The sequence below is a fragment of the Meleagris gallopavo genome, chromosome 4 (assembly GCF_000146605.3).
Source record: "Meleagris gallopavo isolate NT-WF06-2002-E0010 breed Aviagen turkey brand Nicholas breeding stock chromosome 4, Turkey_5.1, whole genome shotgun sequence".
Taxonomy (NCBI): domain Eukaryota; kingdom Metazoa; phylum Chordata; class Aves; order Galliformes; family Phasianidae; genus Meleagris; species Meleagris gallopavo.
Window position 1 is genome coordinate 13,749,412 of NC_015014.2, and position 21,047 is coordinate 13,770,458.

Sequence of the window (21,047 nt, forward strand, 5' to 3'; positions counted from 1 at the left end):
AAAAAAACAACCAACAAAACCCATAACTTGTGCAACTTTGACAGGGGCTTGATGATGTGCTATACGCAAAGCAGCAATGTGTTGAACTTACAGATGCCCAAAGCTTAGAATTAGAAACTAATATAGGTTTGAATGGACTTCTGGAGATCATCCAGGCATACTCAACATGTAGGACCTGCCAACCTTAGAGTAACATTAAGCTGCTCAGGGCTTAGGTTATACCCAACAGAAGATGATGGAAAATATCACAGGAAATAGACAAGGTCAAGTTCAAAGCAGGTTGCAATTGTGAAATTTCTACTATATGCATCATCCATTTTCAAATCCAAGTTAAATGGGACTGTAGGAAAAGCTTTCACTTTGGAACAGCAGGGATCACAGCCCTCAGATGCATTCAATGTGCCTGACTCCTCCCAGTACAATAACATTTGACAGATTTCTTCATCAGAAGAGATTAACTTAAACCATGTATCATACATGCTGGAAATGAAAACATTCACGGGAAGATCTACTTGAATTATTGCTGACGGCATTTTAAGTGATGCATTAAGGGTTCTTTTCTAAGCACAGAGTTCTCTTTCCAGTGGATCCTTGTTTATTTTTGCACTGCTCTGGGACATGTTTGGTGTTCCACATGGAAAGTGCAATGAAGATCACTTGCATCTAACAAAAGGCAAATATGTAAACGTACATCAAAGGAAGACGTACTAACAGTAGTAGCACGTTCTCTGCAGATTCTGCATGCAGTGCTTTCTAGAGAGGTTCACGAGCACTCTTCCTATCACTCAGCAAAAGGTCAAATGGCATTTTATTCATTCATAATTGCTATCTTTTATACTTGTTGCCCCTAGCTTTTACAACCCAAAACCACATCAGCATCTAATTTCAGACAGCCTTGATCTAATGTGAAGCTATAAAACAAAGAGACCACTGGGAGAAACAGCATTTAGGTAAATAAAAGGGATTGACAAACCCATGCATTTTTTGTTGGCTATTGAACATTGAAATGATAAACAGCAGTCAGCATTAAACCGATCCACAACAACAATAGCTCACTTGGAACAGTTTTAGATCATTGAAAAAAAAAAAATCCATTAAGGTGGCTAATTTCATGCACACACAATTACTATAAGAGAATTTCCAGGGTTCAGTTATTCATAAAAAAAAATCTATTTTGTTAATTACAAAATCTGCTATACCCTCGGCAAGATTCTACATTTGGTTCAGATGGAATACTTTGGTATAAAGTAAGAAAGTTTTCATTAATTTTTTTTAACTGGCGTTCAGAATTTCAAGTTTCCTGCTAAACCAGTACTCCAAGTTGAAATATGAAATACGTTTCTTCTTTCCAGCACTCAGATTCTACAGTAAAATCAATTCATTTATCTGAATAAAGGTCCCATCCAGGAGAAACAGATCTGCAGAGCATTTTCCAAGCATTGGAAGGTTGTATTGTTTCCTAGTAAGGCTAGAATTTGAAAGCCCAAGTATTGACAACATAATTCCCGGGCAAAATCAAATCCATTTTAAAAAAAAAGAATGTTGAGATACTTACAGTATTCCAAAGCAGAAATACACCATCTGATTCATGTGATACAGACGTATGTGATACTGCCAATTGCTTTTGGTTTACTGTCCACAAAATAGAATCAACACTAACCTCACATGTTCTCAAAAAAATCACAGTTGACTGGCAAGGTTTTCTCTTTCTGAATTTTAAAAAGCACTGAAATGCCTCTTGTCACTGAATCAACTGGTGAATAATCCTGTAAGTACACTGCAGCTGTCCCCCCCACCCAAGTCCCAAAAAGGAAAAAAGACTTTTGGTCACTCCAAATCACTGTTAATCATCAGATTTCCTTTTCAGAGCAGGAACTCTTTATCTTTGAACATAGCCCTTCTTAGATACGTAGAAAATAGCTCATTATTACTGTTCCACAGGAGGGTCAATTTTTTAAACAACTGCATGCATCTTACAAACATTCCAGTGGAAGAGCATCTCCTTCATTACTGTATCACACAGATATTTATGAAACATTCATTGTCTCCATGACTTTTAATCTCACCAAGTGTTCATGTCTCCCCTGGAAGCAAGTGCTGGACAAGCTAATAGAGAATTTAAAAGCCCTATTAAGAAAAGTCAGAAGAAGTGAGGACAAGCGCTTTCCCTCATCTGCTTTCGCTTCCAGCCCGTTGTAATCTTCTTTCTCTTTCAGTCTTAACCCATCTTTTGTTAGGAAATTTCTGGCTTCAGGTCTTCTTACTGCTCAGTTTCTGTCTGTGGAGGTGAGTTTCAATCTCTTGCCTGAATACAAGCATCCCTAGCTGGCCGTGAGAAGCCTCATTCATGGCTTTGGATTGCATGCACATTTTGTACTGCTCTGGGGTCAGCTCGTCCAGACATTGTTTTTCATGCCAGAGATGGAAGAGACCCCTGACGGGTGTTCTGATCACGATGAGATTGCTGTGAAGGTATTTGCGGTACAGATGTACATCTTCACCACCCCAGCCTTTAATGTCCAGATCAAAGCCACCTGACACAAAGAAAATCCAGAATAACTCTAGAAATATTCATCTTCCACTACCAAATTTGATGCTATTAATTGCACTACTGCTGTTTTCTAGCTCCAGTCAGGCCTTGAAAACAGCTATGCTTTCTGCCAACAAAGTGTCCAAAATTCCTCAACTTCAAATCTTTCACCACCAGCCAGAATTGCTTCATTTGTATTAATCAGTGCTTGGATTCTGGTAACCTCTACGGCACTTGGGAATAGTCTGAACACCTAGCCAGATCACTGCTGCAAACAGAGGCATAGATACACACTGGCCAGGGAAAGAAAAGTTGACTACAATTTCAGTAAAACAGCCAATGTATTTGAGCGTATTATTCTTACCTATGTTGATAAAATCAGATCTGTACTGGCAAGTCATTCCAAAACCAAAGTCCCTCCAAAATCCAGTTTCTTTTTTAATAATCTGCATGAGGGGAAAGGAACATTTATATGTTAGTAGAAATGCTTACAGCATGAGCATCAGAGAAACAAGTTCCCAAATGCAGTCAGAAACAGAAACAACTGCCCATTTATTCTACACCATGTGAATCAGTAGCTGATCTACCAGCATTCGTAGATATTTACAGCCCGCTTCTGCCCAGAAAAACAACCATGTCATTAGATAGCAAGGATAAATCCCCTGACAGAGAAAGATCAAGTTTTGCTCCCTGCCTGCTGTTGTAGCCCAAATGGAGAAATATCCCCACCACAATCTGGAGTTTGCTTCTTCAGAGGTACATCAACATACAAAATCATTTTTCGTGGGATACAAATCACATGTAAGAAACATACTGGTAAGACAGAAAAGCCAGACTCTGCTACAGAGCTGATGGGTAGCATCTGGATTGTGGACAAGAGCTCTGGAAGAAAACAGATGTTCTGATCTGATTGTACAAATGACAGCTTCTTGATTAACTTAGTTTTGACCAAAATTTAAAAAGTGGTAAGGATAATTTTCATCACATAACTATTTTAGCTACCAGCTAAAACTAGAGTCCAGAAATGTAAATATATATTCCATACAAGTCTTTGTCATAACAGATATGCTGCCCACACTACTGAAATGGACTAAGAAAATATAGTGTATTATAGATAGAAAATCAGAGCAATTAGAGACCATGGCTATCATTTTCAAAGCAAATATACAAAAATAGATTACCAAGGTCATAATTCTTATGTGTGAGTGATTTAAACTCTAAGAATTTCAACAAACTGGGACAGGTATTTAAATCCTCTAAGGAAGTCAGCTGTACTTCACCCTCTTCAAGGAGTGGTTACAAATCTACACTTAAGCAGCTATTTTTGAAAATTTCGGCTTCCTTTGCAACAGAGTTGCAGGAGATGAGGCAGGATTTCCATTTCTGGATTTATCAATCCCAGCAGTATTTCCTTAACCAAAAATTCCTATTCCAAAATAGTCTCTCCTGGCTTCTCATTCATGCCTTCCCCCTTTTGTTCATAACCCTTGTCATTTCAGTGGCTTTTTTATTATTATTATTTATTTTACTGCTCCTGTTGCTGTCTCTTTCTTGTTTCTTCTCTCCCCCCAAAAAACCAAGCCGATGAGAGAAACCAATTAAAAGTAACTAAGATTTTATCTTTCAGGTCTGCACTGTAACAAGAAATCTCCATAGTTATGCCCTCAAAGCAAGCTACTCATACGCATTAGCATTATTATTTCCCATGAGCGCAAATAGCTTCTGCACAAATCAATTTATTTCAAAGATTTTATAAGTTTTTCTTTCTCAGCAACACGAGTACTGGGACAGAGCTAACTGTCTTGTTTTAATGGCAGAGATCTGGCCTCATGCCCAGGAACTAATGTGGGCTGAAAATATAAAAATCTACATAAAAATGAGATTGGCAGTACTTTTTGAAATCAAGAAGCTTTTTTGAAATAAGCATCACACTTTATGATTCAAGTATTAGCTATAAATATCTGCACAGTCCTGACAAAGCAGTTTGTGGAATTTATGAGAGTTTGTGAGCTAAGCTCTATTTCCTTTCCAAACAGTGTTTACAAGCCTGAGGATCTCTAACATACTCTCATCAGAGAGAAAAGCTAAAGCAAATTCTATAATATTGCCACAGCAGGTTTCCTCTGAGACAAAAGCAGTAAAAAGGATGTTCCAGACTCTTCAACAACATTTAAAATGAATTTTAAGCATGACAGCTTCAAAAAAAGATTGTCTTTTCATAACTGTTGTGAATGAGGAAGTAATCTTTTAATCCCTAGGTGCTACACTGCCATGATCTTTCAACTTATTCCCTACATCAGTAGTCTAAAGTACGCTTTATTTTAGAAAGAAAAAAAAGGATTGTCTGTTTTTTTTCAGTTGTGACTGTTGCTGGGCTTCCAACACCACCTAACTCTCAGCTACAGCAAGAGTGCCCAGCCTAGTACAGGACAGACCCTGGCAGATGCAGCACCTGCAACAAGAGAAGCAGCTGTGGCAAGCACCAACTTCTCAAGATGTAAGGAAAAGAAGTAGTGCGAAGAAGAGATGAGAGCAGCATCAGGGACTTTTACCCCAAGACAACACGCCATGGGCAAGTTGTTAGCTAATTAAAAAAAATTCCTTCTGACAGAGCAGCAGATAAAATTGAAAATCTTAGTTTCCAGGTATAAAGTAACAAACGTGGGCTAAAACGAATGGTACCAATATATTTTTATGGCTGAAATAACTGCAGAATTCACAGTGAGATGATCGTTATACTTAATTTTGTCTTCATAGCACTCTTACGCATGTCGCTACGCACAAGGAATAGGGAAAAACTTCCTAAGAGCACATGCACTGTTTCAAATTGACAATTTTGTACATATAAAAGCAGGCATAAAAAATATATACTTACCAGCTGCTGTTCTAAAGATGGGATGGAATCTTGATGGCCATAAATTATACTGGGATTATACTGGCTGAAGAGTACAGGATAGAAAACTTTCTTTCCTGGAAATGACAGTGGGTTAATTATTTGTTTTTTAAATTGTATAAAATATTTCTCACACCTACAAGATGCAATCTAGACTAGATCAAAACCGTACAGTCAAATAAGTTTTCAACTCAGCCTATATTCTTTGCATGAGAACACTAAAGTGAGGATATAATAAACAAGAAGGTTCAGGTCCAGAAAATTGAGGTGCCAAAGGCAAGGAATTCAATTACAGTAGGTGTGGGGGTGCTGTAACCTTTTAAAAGCCAACCAGCAACGGTATTTCCATCTTAGTCTTACTTAGTTCCCTAAGTTTTAAGAGTGATTTACAGCAGCTTCATCACCAATTCAAATACAAGAACACTGTAGTGAAGTGTTACACAGTGGCACAGTGGATTTGCAGAAAGCAGAGTAGCAGTACCTGGCTGTGTGTTCAATCTACAGGAGTTCAGAAATTCAGCTGTGAAGTATATGTCCACATCACAAAAAAAGAGAACAACATTACTTCCCTTCCAAACTCGAGCACCAACATCTAATCCTTTGCCCCTGGAAAACTCTTCATTCAGTTGGATGAAAGTGAAGTTCTTGAAATTGGTTGATCTAGGGTAGGAAAATATTTGTCAGCATATGCTCACTTCCAGCTCTTAGCGCAAGTTGAGATGAGAATCCACCATGTGACAACTAACATAGAAATTTACCATACCAGGGTTCTGAAAGCACTTTAGGGGAACAGACGAGCTCTTAAAGTGTTGAGGAGATTTCCACTATGCGTACTTTCAGAGCTTGACCTGCTTATGACTATGCTGGCATTCCTGTCAGAGACGTTCCTTGGGCAGACCTTATAAAGATCCCATGAAGCTTAACAGGAGACGTATTCCTTTAGCAGGCAGCTATAAAATACCTGTGGCCATATTACCTACAGTAACTATTTAAGTAAGGGTCTTCTTCCAGCATAGAGATTATTACAAAGCTGATCAAGACAAGATTTTTTTGGTAAGATGGTCAAAAGCATCTAGGTTCTGTATGCTCTACTAGATTGTACCTGTTTCTGAAAGGCAGCCTTCAGACTTCACAGTTGAAAAGTCACCTTCAAAAATCCAGAAAAAACTGCCAGAATAACATCATTTATAACTGATACAAACAAAGAATGTTTTTTTTCTCCAATGAGTTAAGGGCTTCTTTGTTTTTTAAAAAGAGTCTCCAATTCATAATACAATAACTGTGTGCACTGTTCATACATCAGATACTCAGATACTTACTTGGAGGTATTTTCAAGTATAGATTTGACCTCATTCACTTGTTCTTTTCCAAAGTAAACAACTGTGAGGTGAATTCTCCCATCCTGCTGAATGCCCATTTCCCTAGAGAACAAAGACACATTTATATCTTGTCCCAGAAGTTAGCGTGCTTCAGTAACCAGCACTTCCTGGGAAAGACAGTGTAGGGTGGACCTTGGAAGGCATTCCTGAGGGCAAAATTCACGAGCAGAGATCTCTACACTGACTAAGGGGTTCACTGCCTCTGCTAGAAGAGGCTGCAGACTAATTAACTTTTAGGCAGGTTGGATAACAACTCTGTAAACAGTGTGTGCTATTTTAATAGAGCATTGTTTAAAACCCTCATCCAGATCCAAGAAGAACGATCCAGCAGGCATTAACTGTGCCACTTATAAGATCACGATAAGAGGGATTTTAAACAGGCTATACAATCTCTACTTCTTAACTTCGGTTTGTTTTTTGTTTTTGTTTTTTTTTTTAATATAATGGATACTTACAAGTTCAGATCTTTGTCATTTTGCTAGGGAACTTTTCGTAAAGTCAAGTATCACCTGGTGACCAAGTCAAAAGCCTAAGGGTACAACTACTTTGACCTAACACAACACGTGCCATATTTGTACAAAGTTTAATCAGCAAGACTTTTTCCTCTAATCAGTAGAGATCAGCATGACCAGAGGTGATTTCTCCCATTCTAAAACAAACGTCTCTCAGATGGTTAATCTAGACAAGGAGCCTATTTATAGATGGCTGTAATTAGCAAAATAAATCCCATTGCAGGAGTCAGTATCTGTTGCTAAGACAGCCTTTTCTAGGCAACTATTTAAAGCTACATTTCAACTACATCTTAACTCCAAAGACCATATCTACATTGAAAATGAAAAGGACTTGAAAATTAACAACTCCTAACTACCCTGAAGTTTGAATATATTTCCTTTCTGACTTCTATTATCTTAGTATTTTCCCAAATAAAGCCTGGCAAAATGTCTGGAAGCACTAACTCTCTATTTTCATTAAAAACATTTCTCTGCTACTGACAGCATGAAATTCTTACACTGCTACAAAGCAATATGTGTCTAGTGCAAGCCAGGTGCTACAAACTATTCAGAAACCTGCTTCAGCAGGGGGGTTGGACTGGATTATCTTCAGAGGTTCCTTCCAATCCTATGATCCTGTGATTATGTGATACATGAAAATCAGAAATCCTCATGACTGAAATACAGTTGCTTTTACTGCTAAACACAATGCATTAAGAATCAAATGCCTTTCACTCTCTTTAGCCTCAAAAATGATTTCTTAAACACACAGTAAAATGCTCTGTAAACATACCATAACTTTTACTGAGGGAGATCTCAACAACTCCTTAAGTTGCATCTTACTTAGTAAGTAACATATAGGAGAGGCAGCACTGGGATGGAGACCTACCTGAAATTCTGCATGAATTGACGAAACTTGCTGGCTCTCTTGGCCAATGGCACAATGACATTAATAAGTGAGTCAGCCATATTGACATTTTCATTTTTCACTTTCATTACTGGGCCAAACGGCCGAAATAGAACAACCTTCTTGAACTGATGTTTTTTGTCCCCTTTAAAAGTCAGCTCATACAATGTGCCTTTGTCTTTTTCTGTGCGATAGATCCCTGCGTGAAGACAAGAGATAGAGGATTTAGGAGTAAAACTCAGCTCTAGGACAGAGAAAAAGGATTCATGGGCTACATCTAAGCTGAAAAAGCAGCAGAGGCATGAAATATTTGCTATTAAACCATTATGTGATTCAGTATCATTTGTAGGAGGCAGTCAGACAACGCATTGGGCTGTAGGAGTTACTTGGTATTCTAACAGATGCACACCTACACTTGGCTGAGTTACAGCACCCTGAAGGTCACCATTTGCTCTCACACAGTATAATCCTGCAGACACACTGTCCTTTTTTTTTTTTTTTTTTTTTTTTCCTCCAGACTGATCTAGTTGCACACCATGCCCTGTCCATCCCAGAACACAGCATGCACAGTGATGCAGAGATAGCGTAGAAGGCAACCTGCCTCTTGGTATTATGAGTGATTAGGGCATCTTCCAGAAAAGCCACTTCCTAAACAATGCATTCATTTCTTACTTTAGGGGAGACACTCTGAAAAGCCTTGTAATAAAACCAGATGCCATCAGCTTCACCTGTGGCTGTTAAGGACAAAACTCTCCTGTTCCTTAACTCTTCAGAGACTTTTTCTTTCCTCGTGGCAATGATGCCCACTCCTGGGCAATGGTCTGCAAGGATGACACCGTGGCATTTGCCACAGAGGAGAAGCATGACAAATCCTTCAGCTGTGTTGGACAGCTTCAAAGGATATTTAATTCATACAAAGTAGCCAAGGACTGTTACCTCAAACAGACAGCAACAAGTCCATTTCTGCCACAGGCCAACCCCTCTGTAAGCTGCTCCAGTGTGACTGTGTGAGGAAACACCACCACAAACGTGGCTTAGACATTACATTAAAGCAGGTGCTGTTCAGTGAAGGCCACATACACATTTCTTAACAGGATTGGTATAGTTGGTAGAGAGCATTTTTGGATTTATTTGTTTACTACATGGAACGAACTTTAAACTTCTTCCATGAGTGAAACTGGCCCCATGCTGAAGGCTGGCATGCATTGTAACAGTAACAGTCACATTCTACTGAAGCACTCCTGATACCTTAAATGTCACACAGATGGCCAAAAGGCCCTAATTGCTATCCATTCATATCCATATCCATGCTTCTGGCTCTGCAGTGCATATTCAAAACATTTTCTTAGTCCTATCCACTACATTTAAGAAGAGCTAGCATTTAATTTTTCACAACTCTTTCAGCCCACTGTAAATATCTCAGCTACTTAATTGGCAGAGAAGTCTAATTCCACTCCATTCCCTTTCAGAAATTCAACGATCAAGGAAAACACGGTTGTTTTTCCTCAGGTTGACTTTTTTTTTCTTCCTTACCTGATTATGAACAACAGTTTGACATTCTGTATTGAAAAACTCTTTGAATGGCCAAGTGACATAAGCTCTTCATTTTGTGTTGTAGGTCTAACACTGGTATGGCAAGAACATCTGTGGGCTTGTCTTATCTTCTCTGCCACTGCTTAAGTGTTTTTTTTCTTAATTGTGCACTTCAGCTGCTCAATACTCTACGCAGAAATACTGACCTATTGTATCTTTCATGTTTTATCTTTAATACCAGGTTACTGAACAAATGCTCCGTTGCTCCAGCTTCACACAGGACTCCAACAACACAGAATACACATCTTTATATTTCTGCTGATCTTTCAGAACTGTGCTCTTGATTCTCCCTAGCTTTCTCCGTCTGTCTGCCCAAGATACAAGCCATAAACTACCATTACTCAACTTGAACCTGCAATGGATATCATCTGAATGGAGATCTAATTGTTCTTACATTTCCTCTTTCTGATAGTCAGAAAATGGAAATCTGGGCCTCTGAATTCTTACTCACTATTACATAAAGCCTGCTGATAATCTGAGTGTATAGCTGAGTGTACTCTTTCCTTAACATAGGCCATGCCAAGGACATTTGTTTTGTGGAAGAATTACATAGCCTTCTGACGTTAAGATAAACAAAAAACTAAATTAAGTCTGATATACACTTTCTCTAGAGAAAAGTAGACAGGAATGTTTCATTTTTGATTTAGTGAACCAACATTTTTCATAATAGCAAAGATATGATTAACCAATTTAATAACACCTACCAGGTGACATTCATAACTTCTCTACATCCTCTCCTGCAGCAGCCAAGAAACAATGCGTTCATAAATACCACTTCCCCAGTGATATATACTGTACTTGTAAATTGAGGAAGCTTTGTCAAATAAGCAAGAGGCTCCTTAAGGTAGAGTGCATATGGTGTCCCAAGGGTCCCTATATCCAATGCTATACACACATCAACAGAGACTTCTTCTAGCACCACAGTTCAGTTCAAGACTTCTAGCACAGCTGAAAGCGAGAAGCCCAGGCAAAGGCAAAGTTCTCTTGTGCAAGGTGGCAATCCAGAAATTAATAATTCTAACATTTTACCTTTAAGGGAACTGCATGCAAGCTTAAGACAGGTAATTAAACATAGTTTAAATGTGCATTGAGTATGACCATCTGGGCTTCGTTTGTTTCTTTTTGGTTTTGTTTAAGGAAAAAAAAAAAAAAAAAACTTTTTCCCAGTTCAGGTGTTAATGTAATATTTTTAGAAAAAGGAAGCAATGTGATTTGCCCAAGGTCAGGAAGCAAGACTGGGAAATGAGCCTGAATGTCTTTAGTCATGGTGGGGACTCACACAGCAGAATATCTTGCCTTTCACATGTTCCCCTCCCCCCCCCTCACTCCCCATTTCCAAAGGCACTACATCACTTTTGCCATTAGGACGTTCTATTTGATTTAAAGATGCAAACACTGTATTTTAAGAGATAGCTAAAGGATGGGGGAAAAATAATCTTAAAATAAAAATTAAAAAACAAAAACAAAAACACCAAGCAACCAACCAGAAAAACCTTTCTTGAAAGGGCTGTTCCTGAAAATATGGTAGTCTGGAAAAGCTACATCTTCACAATGGGTAAAGGAAGGCCAATTAACCACCTATGGCTTCCATCACAGCAGATGCCTCAGCATTTGCACTGCTCCTCACAGAGGTAGGAAGGAAAGCCCTTTGAAAACCCCATACAAATAGGAAACTAAACAGCAGCTGTGGATCAGCAGAGAGACTAGTGCTAACATGAAGCAAAAAGGAAGTGATCAGAAAAACAACAACCTAGACTGAAGGATTGACTAAAGAGCAGTAAGTGTTCAGTATTTGGGACAGCAATTCCTATGGCACTCTGAAGAAATGAACTATCCGATCTCTATTCTTTAAGGCAGGCAAACAAGCTTCACAGAGCTACATCATCTGTGAAAACTAGTAAACAGTCATGCAACTTGATCAAAATGCTGTTCAGTGCATGTCAATTTTAGCCTCAGTTCCACTGAGATGATAGATTTCAAGTTTTCCATTGTTAATAGAAACATTCCCTGGATGAAACATTGGTGGTAGGTGGATGGGTGGCCTAGACTATCTTAGATTCCTAGACTATCTTAATGATTCCATGACTACATGCAAGCCTTCAACTGATATTCTGCTGGATGATGCAGGAATCACTTACAGGATTTATCAGCATTAACCATTCCCTTTGCAACTCAATATTACAGTGGCCTTCCTACTGCACAGAGTTAAAAAAAAGAAGAAAATCTTTATATGGAAAGGTATTATCCTTTCTCCCATTAAGTTTCCAGGGTAAAAATGCATTGGATAGCCTATAACTGGTCCCTGACAATTTAAGGAAGTAGAGCCACTCCTTTCTATTTGTCTCACTTCTTATTTAAAGCTCCAGTGATTAGATAGCCACATATTATAGGTAGAAAAAAAGTTATGGTACTACATATTTGACAGTACTATAACAGCATTTTTGATTTAAAAAAAAAAAAAAATCTTTCTGAAGTGCTCCCATTTTTAACACTGCCCACGCTTTTGAGAATCTTCAAATTATTACCTTCATCTTTAAATAAGTGATGGACTTCCAAACCTGTTCAGCTGTACTGCAACCTACAGACAGAAATTAATGATCTAACCTGCTATTCTGCCCACTAAACAACTGGCTTCCAGTTGGAAACAATAGTTCTTTGCCTGCTTATCATACACAGATTTCGTGTTGTTACTTAGCAATTCCTTGAGGAAGAAATACAGGAACTTGGAATAGAGAGTGTGATGAACAAAGAGCCAAGGGCAAGATTATTGCAGCTGAATAGTCCAAGTGTCTCTCTGTAAACAGAGAAGAGCAGAGCAGTAGCCAGATTGATACATTTCAGGCTCCAAGGGAAGGTGTGCTTCTTTTAGTTCTGAGCAAGAAAAAAAAATGGAAAATTCCACCACGTGTCAGCTATTACTCTTGGAAAGAGAACTGTCTGAGAAGCATATCCAAATTTCACGTTAACAGCAAATCTCCATACAGGGAAGTTGCTCGGATGTAAGGTAGTAGGGTCACAGTCTAATTCCTGTGCACAAGTGCTTCTGTCTATAAACTGCAGAGGATGCAACACTTGAAGATATCACAGTCACAGAAATGAAACACTTTCCATTAACTGTAAGCACTTGAAGAAATACCTTCTTTCTGTGTACCCTGCATAGGAGTATGCACATATTTAGCAGTAGACACATTCTGTCTACTGCTATACATTAGCAATGGCCTAGCACTGAAAAACTGATGGTGGGTAACAAATTACAAGGATAAAGAAATCCACACAAGACACCCAAATAAATCAGATTTACTTGCTTTACTTAATACGCTAAGCATGCTAAACTGCAGGATTGACAACACACCTGAGTAATCAGGACTCGAGCCAGTGTCAAAAGTTGTTGATATGGGTAAAAACAAAGACAAGTGTCACATGAACAGCAACAGTTCAGGTTTTGAACTTGTCTCTGACCTTGATTACCTAATTTTTAATTTCATTCCTCCCACTTGCCCAATCTTAAGACAAAGGCAGTAACCATGTGTTCTAGATAAGGGAGGCACATAGCTTGTGCATGCTGTTATTTCTAAAACAGCTGGATGATATAAAGCTTCTACAATTAAGTTTTGTTACTTTCAACACATCTCCTATAAAAACTTGAGTTGTCTTGAGCAGCTCTAGCAAAAAACAAAGAGTCAGTTGTGTCAGCTAGCTAATACCAATAACTGCTGTGCTCCAACATAGACCCCTTCCACGTGCCTTTACACACATGGGTTTCTGCCTTGGTCCACTGGTAGCCAGGCAAATACCCTTGATTGTGCATTAAAAACAAAACAAAACAAAACAAACAACAACAACAACAACAACAACAAAACCAACACTTTAACAGAAGGAATAACTTCATTGGAACATGAAGCACTGTACCTGGCAAGAAATGTTGCAGTAGAAACGTGTTCTGAAATGAACAAAAACAAGGAAGCAAACTGGAAGTGTGTAGCTTCAGTCAAGTAGACAAGCATTTCTTGGATCTCTGCCCACGCCCTGATCCTTTCAGTAAAATAAAGATGTAAAAGGCAGGCATCTTACCAAAATGCCTCCTAAATCTGCAGTAAAAACATTTAAAGATCAGGAAAATAATTTCCCACTCTTGTATAAACTCAGCTAGGACAGCTGTGGATGAAATCTCACCCTACTGAACAGCAAAACAGGTAATGCGCCAGCTTCTGTAAAGTGAAACCAGGACACCATGTTACAAATTAACATGTAGCTTTCTTAGTCAGTAATAAATAATCATCAGTCTTTGGAACCAAGGCCTGTGAAATCTTGTCCTATGTGTTTCTGCAGCACAGTTTCCTGCTTTTCAACTCAGAGCAGTCACACTGTTTCAATTTGAATTGGAGCTGTCAATCTTAATACTGGTAACAAACTTGGGATTGCAGCCTGGTCATTTATTCCTTGCTCTGTCACTTCTGAAGCACCCATGTGACTAGTGAACTGTAAGCACGCACCGCTGGTCACTATGACACATTGACAGGTTCCACCGTCACAAATCCCTGTTCCCCAGACAAGCTGTCATCCTACAGTTGTATCCAAGACAGCCCCACTGGCTCATAGCACTAACCGTGTCCCATACATCTGTGCTATAACATTATCCCATCTCCCTCAGTAAGGCAACTTCTCTGAACCAGCTCACCAGCTCTGTAGGAGAACTCAAACCTGCTCTCTGCATACAAACCTTCAACAAAGTCAGAAGTCGTGTATACATGGTGCTTTGTATTGCTGTCTCCCTCCAGACTGTTCAAATTCCCAACAGCTAACTCGATCACCTCTACCAGCTCGTCTCGCTTATCCTTCCTCACAGGTTTCTCTTCCGGGTGGCGTGTCAGCCCTGTCTCCAACTGGTACACCTTCTGTAGGGTAAAGCTCTCAAAGGGTACAGCTGCATACTCTGTGGACAGCTTAACACCACTGTGCACCTCTGCTTTGTCTATTTGGGCACGGAGGAAAGCCAGCAGATTAACCTGGGCCTTCTCTGGGTTACTGTGGTCAAGACGAATGTCCAAAGGGTTTGGGTTTTGGTCCTGCATGCTCTTAAGCTGCTCACTCTTGCCCTGGAGCTCAGCCTTCAACTGGGCAATTTGTTTCTTCAAGCTGATGATGTAGTTGCGGTGCTGCTCTTCTCGCTCCTGCAGAATAGCTTCATATCCCTCCTTTGCAGTCGGACTGTGAACCCTGGGCAAGGCAAGCTGCTCAGTATCACCCTTGGGTGTGCAAGCCAACATATAAATGATGGACACAGAGCAAAAGGCCACCACCAGCAGGCCTGCAAGTCGAGGGACAAATACAAGAAATCCACGTCGGAGCATCATCTCTCAAAAAGTAGAGTCTAACCCAACAAACGCACCAGTTCTTACATTCATTCAGTGCCACAGAGTCCCCTGGATTTGGAGTACTTTTACTCAGAAGCATGTATGTACAGCAACTGGCTTGACAGTTCTCTTAAAGTGTGTGCTCTGCCCACATATTAGGCTCTCTCTCGTGTTACCCAGCAGGATCAAAAGATAAACAGCAAAGCAGACAGGACACCTCCTGATCCTCATGGCAACACCTGCACTGCTACAATGTGGCTGGTGGCTGATGGAGGCTGAGGACCTGTAAGACAAATAACAAGGACAGTTATTAAGACACACTAAAATTTGGTCATTCAGTCCAGATGCTTAAGAGCATTCTAATAACTTACTGTCATTTCCCAGTCACTCTGGTAGATCTCAGAGTCATGAAGCGTTTGTGCTAAGACTAAAAAGGTCCTAAGACCATTACACAGGCAATTCTGTGTGCACAGGCTTAATTTTCATCAACAAGACTATGACAATTGCCAACCAGAAAGTAGTCCAGGTCTCCAAGCCTGTCATGCTTTAAAATTGCTAGGAAGTCCTTATCTGTTACTATTACTTTCCAGTCAGATGTTAAGGTGCTCAGGTTATCTGAGCAATGCTGGCCCTTCAAGTTCTCAAATCCTGGAGCACTCAAATTTTGAAGGCAGTTGGTCCCATAGTTAAGACATATATTTCAGCTTCCAGGGACATGTTTTCCAAAACATCAGGTTGAAAATGTGTTCCTGTTCAAATACATGAAGCCTCATTTGGAGTGAATTTGAGAACCAAGAAACTAGAAGGCCAACTGCTAAAACCAAGACTTAGTTTGACATAACCTACCAGATGATCCCATGAAACAGAGAGAACTAGGGACAGGGTTTTCCAGGAGCTTTCAGATTAAGTCTTACCCAAAATTCAGAGGTTTTGTTACCACCTAGAAGACTGTCACTACTGCACACTACCCTCGCCTTCTAAGGTACTCTTCCATTACTCATAACATGGAATAAGCCTTGCAACAATGCCTGGCGCTGCTGTGTTAACCACACATGCACTCTATGCCCAGGAGTGAAGACCACTGAGAAGGTTTAAGGGAAAACCAGCACATGCATTTTTAAATAAGGGAAACTAAAACTCAAAATTATCTGTTGCTAAGACTACCTTCAGTACAGTTAAAACAGGAAAGAAAAATTAGATGACTGAACATCAATACTGACCTAGCTGTAAACTACATTAAAACAGTCAGGCTGACAACACTACCACTGCGATTTTAAAAATTCCTCAGTCATAGCATAATTCCACACCTATTAAAAGAATTTCACCATTTGTTTGGCTGACAGACTTAGGCCAAGGCTGAATAACATCCTGAATCACACTGCATTGTTAGACCTGAACATAAATTAACCTCCAGTCTCCCTTTGGATGCATACATGACATTATGACACAAGTTTTTGAAACAAATTTCTAGTCTTGTTAGTCATACATCCTTCCTGGCAGACCCTTAAGTAAAATCAACTTACTTAAGAGAAAATATGCTTTTCAGAGTTATTTCTAATCTTGAGCCAAAAAGTCTTTTGTAAGACTCGATCAACTTCTACATCCATTTCCCCTGCCCAACACCAGTGTCTTGCTGGACTATTACTCTCTGTGTAGGAATTATCCAGGGGATATTCTTTATCTCTTAACTATTTTCAATATTTTAACAGCCCGCAGAGCTGCTAGAAAAAAAACAAAGAAGGAATTGAGGGGGCTAGAGTGAGCTACAAAAATACTACCGTGTTTTTCCTCGAAGTAACGCTGAATAGCTATTTAGTATTCACAAGATTCTCCAGAAAACATCAGTGTTTTCAAAGGAAGAATCACTGATGAAGAAAATAATCAAGCAGGAGGAAGAAGGATAGGATGGTTTTGGCATCCTTACCTTTTTGCAGTGATCTTCTCTTTGGCACATCTTGGTCTGCCGCAGCTATTTCTCAGCTTGCCACAGTCATCACTTGTTTATCTCCCTTCTTACGTCTTCCCAGAAAACACACGCTCTATAAAAAGCACTGTCAGCCTCACAACACCTCTTCATCGCTTTCACATTTGCCAGCTGCCTACATCTTCAGTCTCTCTCCTGCGTGGTGAAAGGGTGTAGTGGAGACGCTTCCTATGGATGCACTATAAAAGTTGGCTTCCTGCAATGCAAAAAGAGCTTGTCAAAGCTGGGCATTTCTAACTGTACAACAGATCTGGCTAGAGGACTGCAAGAAGGTAGTGAGACAGAGTCAGGAAGTGGTAAGATGTAGTACATAAAACACTGCTGTGCTTGTATGCCTCACTTCACACAATTAGTCCATTGACAGAATTGGCAGAATCCGAACATCACTGAAAGGATTAGTTGTGCTAACATGGTATAAACTGAAATTACATCTCAATGCCTTAGATAAACACATGATTTCTATAAGCAAAATCAGATTCAGGTTTTGAGTAAAGAGCTCTTCAAACTTTGACCTTAAAATACACATGCATATATAGCTATGTTTGCTCAAAAATACTGGGTCTCTCTTCAGGATACTTCTTTCCCTTTATAGCTTTCTAGTTTGCAATCTCACTTACCAAAGAAGCCTCTTGAAACACATTTCAGGACAATAAATTAACTTAGTTGCTCCATCCTTTGAAACAGTGTTCTCATAAACAGAAATTGAAGCCATGAGGATTTCTCCATCAGAATCAGAGGCATCCTAACAACAAGCACTCATTATTTGCCCTCTACTCTGAGAGCTGTCTTATTAAGTTGGACTGGTGCCTTTGGTGACACCATCTTGTAGGCAGCATTTGACACTTAAACATAGAGATACTACTGTACCACTGTCTCTAAGACATGCTTGTGGAAACAGTTCTCATCTGTACCACTGCCAAAAAAAGCAAATTAAGTCAATACCAGAAATGGTTGTGGCCACAATATCTCAGCTGCATAGACAGTACCAGGAAGACAGGGATAGGAACTCCTAACAACCATCCTGTTGATTTCACCAGACCTAGAGTTTCACACTAACTGAGAGCCTGAGATGAAGCAGAGAGAAAATGAAGTGCCAGATTTTTCCAGGAACTGACAATAATGCCTCTGTATTTTACAGCAGTCAGCTGCATCAAGTAGTATTAAGCTTTAAAGGAACTTTAACGAATGCATAGCAGTTAGTCTGATAGCCAAGGAAAAGAACATAAGTTCAAAAAAAGCCTCTGTTTGTAAAAACATCTTCAACCTCAGCTCAACCTGCTAGCTCAGCCAGAGATCAGCCCAGCTCACAAAGGTGCTTTTCAGATGATTTCAGCGAGTCTGGGCCCAAAAATTATTTAAACAAAGCAGCAACTTCTGTTACTGCGGTGGAAACTGCTCTGTACAACAGAGGGTGCTGTACTCAGGCATACGAAGTGGCAAAACTTAGCAAAGTTGGCTTGAAATTTTGGATGGCATGCACTCAGTTACTCACTGCTGTTACTCACCACTATCTTCATTTTTAATGGATGGCAGAGGTACAATAAATTTATCTCTGCTCTGAAAAGAAGCGTGTCTCAAGCCAGAAGTTTTGGCTCTCAAAAATCCAAGTGTGAATTAATGCAGAAGGGAAGCTCAAAACAATATAAGCAATCTATCTTTATATGCATTTCTCTCCTCTGAGCTCTACACTCTCCTTATTCATTACACAGAGGACTGAAATGGACAGCAGAACGGAGTCAGCAGTGCCTCAGCACATATGGCATGGGCAAATGCTAAGTGACTCCTTATCTTCGTGTACTTTCTGCCACAGCTCCCTGTCACAAGTGTAACAGGCTATTCCCATTTTAGATTTTAAATGTTTAAAAATTTTTTTTTAGAGAATATGATGAATGGCAGAAGCTGCAATTAGTTTTCACATAGGCATTTGAGACACTTTCACTGAACAGCAGCGTGCGTTATTAGAATCATACTATCCATCAAAATGAGCTGCAGGGAGAAGGAAACAGATGTTTCACACAGACTAAGTACCTTACCAAAAAAATAATCAAAAGTACTGCAGCCACTTAGCATTTGCCTTGAGCTTTTGAATTACAAGGACTGTGCATAACACTGACCAAATTATTTTAAATGTTAGGATAAAGAAAAAGCCCTTACCCTCCTAACCTTCTTATTAGAGAGAAACCCAGACCACTCATCACCATGGAACATGTCTTAGGGATCAAAATCCAGTGTCACAAGTGTTTACGATGCAAGTAAAGGGAATGCAAAAATAAATTCTCTTCTTAATGCTCAATTATGATTTCTCAATACTTTTTAACACAGGGCATCCCATCTTTATCAGCTACCCAGTGCTAAATTATACAAAAAGCTGGATAAAGAAAAGATCCTGTCTGATAAACTGACTAGATGTACCTTCATAATCTTTCTGCATTGTTTGCTGTTGAAAAGACACTCATGCAATAAAAAAAAAAATTGTGTCCAGAATCAAAACGCTAAATTAAAATGATACATTTTGATTATTATCAATTTTTTATATAAATCACATCTAGCTAGTTGAATGTGAGCCAGCAGTGTATCCAGGTAGCCAAGAAGACCAAAGTCATCCTGCTTTGTAACAGAAATGGTATCATCAGTAAAACCATAGAGGTAACTGTCCCCCTGTACTCAGCACCGGTAAAGCCATACCTAAAACACTACATTCAGTTTTGGGTCCCTCACTACACGAAAGACATCAAGGTCCTGGACCATGTCCAGAGAAGGGTGATGGAGCTGGTGAGGTGATCTGGAGCATAGGCCTTACGATGAGCAGCTGAGGGAGCTGGGATTGCTCTGACTGGAAAAGAGGCTCAGGGGAGACCGCAGTGTTCTCTACAACTTCCTGACAGAAGCTCTATTGAGGTGGCATCAGCTTCTTCTCCCATGTAACTAGTAATAGAACTAGAGGGAATGGCCTCAAGTTGGACCAAGGGAGATTCAGGTTGGATATTAGGAAAAAATTGTTCTCAGAAAGTGTCGTGAGGCATTGGAACACTCTACCCAGGGAGGTTGTGGAGTCACTGTTCCCTGGAGATATTAAAAAATGCGTAGTGGTACCAAGTGACATTGTTTAGTGCATACGGTGGTGAAGGGTTGATGGTTGGACTAGAAGATCACAGAATCACAGAATTGTAGGGGTTGGAAGGGACCTCTAGAGATCATCGAGACCAACCCCCCTGCCAAAGCAGGTTCCCTACACCAGGTCACACAGGTAGGCGTCCTGGCGAGACTTGAATATCTCCAGAGAAGGAGACTCCACAACCTCCCTGGGCAGCCTGTTCCAGTGCTCCGTCACCCTCACCGTGAAGAAGTTCTTACGCACATTCGTGCGAAACTTCCTGTGCTGCAGCTTATGTCCGTTTCCCCTCGTCCTTTCTCCACGTACCACTGAAAAGAGACTGGCCTCACCGCTATGGCCGCCACACCTCAGATATTTATAAACCTGGATCAGGTCCCCTCTCAGTCGTCTTTTCTCAAGGCTAAACAAACCCAGTTCACTCAGCCTTTCTTCATAGGGGAGATGCTCCAGGCCCTTCACCATCTTTGTGGCCCTCCGCTGGACTCTTTCCAAGAGATCCCTGTCTTTTTTGTACGGGGGAGCCCAGAACTGGACACAGTACTCCAGATGAGGCCTTACCAGGGCAGAGTAGAGAGGGAGGATCACCTCCCTCGACCTGCTGGACACGCTCTTCTTAATGCGCTCCAGAATGCCATTGGCCTTTTTGGCCACGAGGGCACGCTGCTGGCTCATGGCCAACCTGTCGTCCACCAGGACGCCCAGGTCCCTCTCTGCAGTGCTCCTCTCCAGCAGCTCAAGATCTAGGTGGTCTTTTCCATCCTTGATGACACTATGAAATATAATATATATTATATATATTTT

At 40.1% G+C, this 21,047-nt stretch overlaps 1 protein-coding gene across 1 annotated transcript; it reads right to left on the minus strand.

Moving 5' to 3' along the window:
• Positions 1-13: 13 nt before the first annotated feature.
• CSGALNACT1 (chondroitin sulfate N-acetylgalactosaminyltransferase 1) lies at positions 14-17,323 on the minus strand. The gene is made up of 8 exons (XM_003205463.4): positions 17,072-17,323; positions 14,514-15,430; positions 8,183-8,399; positions 6,743-6,844; positions 5,905-6,083; positions 5,406-5,500; positions 2,895-2,976; positions 14-2,534 (listed from the first exon to the last, which is right to left on the minus strand). The coding sequence occupies exons 2-8, from the start codon at positions 15,145-15,147 to the stop codon at positions 2,251-2,253; spliced, it is 1,593 nt and encodes a 530-aa protein (XP_003205511.1). The 5' UTR covers positions 15,148-15,430; positions 17,072-17,323; the 3' UTR covers positions 14-2,250.
• Between the last annotated feature and the right edge of the window lie 3,724 nt (positions 17,324-21,047).